The sequence below is a fragment of the Conger conger genome, chromosome 2, assembly GCF_963514075.1.
Source record: "Conger conger chromosome 2, fConCon1.1, whole genome shotgun sequence".
Lineage (NCBI taxonomy): Eukaryota > Metazoa > Chordata > Actinopteri > Anguilliformes > Congridae > Conger > Conger conger.
This window is the reverse complement of record NC_083761.1, coordinates 5,979,729-5,982,613: the sequence shown is the minus strand read 5'-3', so window position 1 is coordinate 5,982,613 and position 2,885 is coordinate 5,979,729. Positions and strand designations below refer to the sequence as shown.

At 41.1% G+C, this 2,885-nt stretch overlaps 1 protein-coding gene across 1 annotated transcript in view; it reads left to right on the top strand.

Moving 5' to 3' along the window:
• Positions 1 to 2,885, top strand: part of LOC133114278 (uncharacterized) — a 62,403-nt gene that overhangs the window by 3,087 nt on the left and 56,431 nt on the right. Inside the window, exon 3 of the mRNA XM_061223521.1 lies at positions 2,415 to 2,516. Within this exon, the coding sequence (XP_061079505.1) occupies positions 2,415 to 2,516 (102 nt within the window). The remainder of the gene's footprint in view (positions 1 to 2,414; positions 2,517 to 2,885) is intronic.

Genomic DNA, 2,885 nt, shown 5'->3' with positions numbered 1-2,885 from the left:
TGAAGATCAAAAAATGTACCTCCACTGTTTATTTCTGAGAGTGTGCAAAAGGGGCCACACACTACTGAAACAGTACCACCCCGAATCATAAAAGCTTTAAAAAAGTGCCTTCAGTTCAGCACGTATAGCCCTACACCCAAGATAGACACATCCGTCACCCACTATCGGAATGCACTGTTTTGACGAAACTAAATAAACAGTCGCTAATTAGCGTGGCCTTGCTATCCGCTGCTATTAGCGTAATGGGAAGTAAGCAGCGCTGGGTATGCCATAAACAATCAATTTCAGGATCATTTTCACTCTGCCAGGGCTGGAACAACGTATTTACTGCCTTGTCAGATCCCGAGGAATTTGCAAGCAGGCAAGCAATGCATATGAGCAATTTAATAAGTTTGATATGGATGATTTTTTAAGAAGATAAATCGTTTATAACAGTTGTTACAATCATAAACAACTTTGTACTAAATAACGATTTTTTTCCCCAGCCTCAGGCAAACGAGGTTTCATTATGTAAAAAAAGAAAGAAAATAATGACGTTACACGGAATGCAAATAGTAAATAAATACAGGATGATGGTCTCCATTTCTCCCGAAGGTGTTGTTTCCCGTTTCACTGGTTTAATAAAATTACGTCTTATGGAAACAATGAGCAGAAGAAAGTAAACAGCTATAGTGCATAATGGATTAAACATGGCAAGGGACATCCCTGTAGCTCTCTCTCTCTCTCTCTCTCTCTCTCTCTCTCTCTCTCTCTCTCTCTCTCTCTCTCTCTCTCTCTCATTCTCTTTCCCTCTCTCGCTCATCCCCAGCCTTTCTTTCAAGCGCGACCGGATTCCAGGTGGTACCATTTTTCATTGTTCGCTGGTAGTCATTTTAAGTCCGCAGTGTGGCTCTCTAATTCGTTTGCTTGTTTAAAAGTATCACCGCGATAAACTCCGTTGATAAACTGTGCAGATGAAAACACCGCTGTCCTTTCATGCATCACACAGCGGTTGTCAGAGTAGTCTACCTTCTGCACTGCGGAACAAGGAGTCTTCTTGACCAAAACGGGTTAAACCCTCATCACACCTTATAGACCAAAACGGTCTAAACATTCATCACACCTTATTGACCAAAAAATGGAACACTTACTGGACCCCGTAACTAAAGTAAATCGCGGTTGTTAATGTAATTTAATCGATGCACACATCAAATGAACATCCACAGCAAAAACAGAGTTGTAATTTTGTTTTTTGTTTTCATTCTCATCCTTTTTCTTTTACTTTTCATGTTGAACTAAAAGCTTTTTAAAAGTATTACAAGTGGAAACCCCACTTGTTGATTTTTACGATTAGTCTTGGGTGGCTTGCTTTCATTAGTCTTTCATCTCTCTCTCTCTCTCTCTCTCTCTCTCTCTCACTCTCTCTCTCTCTCTCTCTCTCTCTCTCTCACACACACACACACACACACACACACACACACACACACACATACGCGCACACAGTGCCGTGCTGGGTGGTTACTGCAGCATCTAAACAGGTGTCCTGTGAGATCTGGAAATTAGTGCTGTTATGAAAATGAGTTGAATGTGCTTTCCATTTTTATTAATTTATTCATTCATTTATTTACTTTGCATTTTTATAAGAAAGCGTACGTGTTAACGGGAGTGCAGGGTGGTCAGAGGGGGGTGCACCCCTAAATAAGCCTCCGCTATCTGCAGTCCAGACATTCCCCACGCCTCCTCCTTAGAGCGGTAATAAATGAACACACCAAGACGCGCGGAACATCTGTCCGCCGCTGAACCGCGGAAGATTATCCGACAGCGATGCAATTATTCCCACCGTTCCCCAGGATGATGTCATCGCGAAGCTTTCATTATGCAAGACAAGGCCACGCTTCATGCGAGCTCGTTGTATCCAGTTACGCCGTGTCACCCAGAGCGAGTCAGTTTCATAATTAATACGTTTGCAATAATAATGGCCATTATGTGGTGCAGAACACATCTGCGCGGGGGAGAGATGAATTTGCTTTCTGTAATCGGCTCCTTCCTGTCCGGTTACATGCTTGCTGAATTAATCAATCCGGACACTTTCCATTGTTATTGAAATGACCCCTTTGACTTAAACATGCGTCTTCCTATCAGTGAAATGATAGACACACTGTACATAGAAAAATAGTTTCCCCCAGATTTTAAAAACAATGCAGTAATTACACATCCATTGTGAAATTATTAATTTAATGCTTTAATTCAAATGTTTCTCATTCTTTAGTTACATTATTGATGCTTTGCGTACAGTATATTTAGAGCATGACTTAATTCTTAAATTACACATTACAACTCTTTGTTTTAATTGACATGTCTTATTCGCTTGAGGTTAGGTTAATCTAATTTGCCGTACTTGCTGTTTAACGCTATTTTATTAAAATTACTCACAGGTTTTGCTCAGAAAGGATGTCACTACTGAAGACCAGAGACAGGACGATGAGGAGGGGGCAGAATGCAAAAGCTTCGGGGGCACGACCACTTCCGTTCATGAGGTACTGTATTAATAATATGAATAATAAATAATGCCTTATTTAGCTGACACACAACTTACAGTTGATTAGACTAAGGCGGGGCCAATCCTCCCTGGAGCAATGTGCGGTTAAGGGCCCAGCAGCTGCGCAGATCTTATCATGGCTACACCGCGACTTTTTATTCTCACCTCCTTATGACAGCTGTGGAGCGTTTGTATAAATGATCTTTGCAATCTAACTGCAGCGGTTCGTCCCGTTGGTATACAAATGTATAAAAGTGCAGAACAAGTTCTTCACTGTAAAATATACTGTTAACCAACACTTGACTAAGACTGTACATACAGATGATGGTCTGTGCTGGATTCATAGAAGTGTAAGCTAAGCTATCTT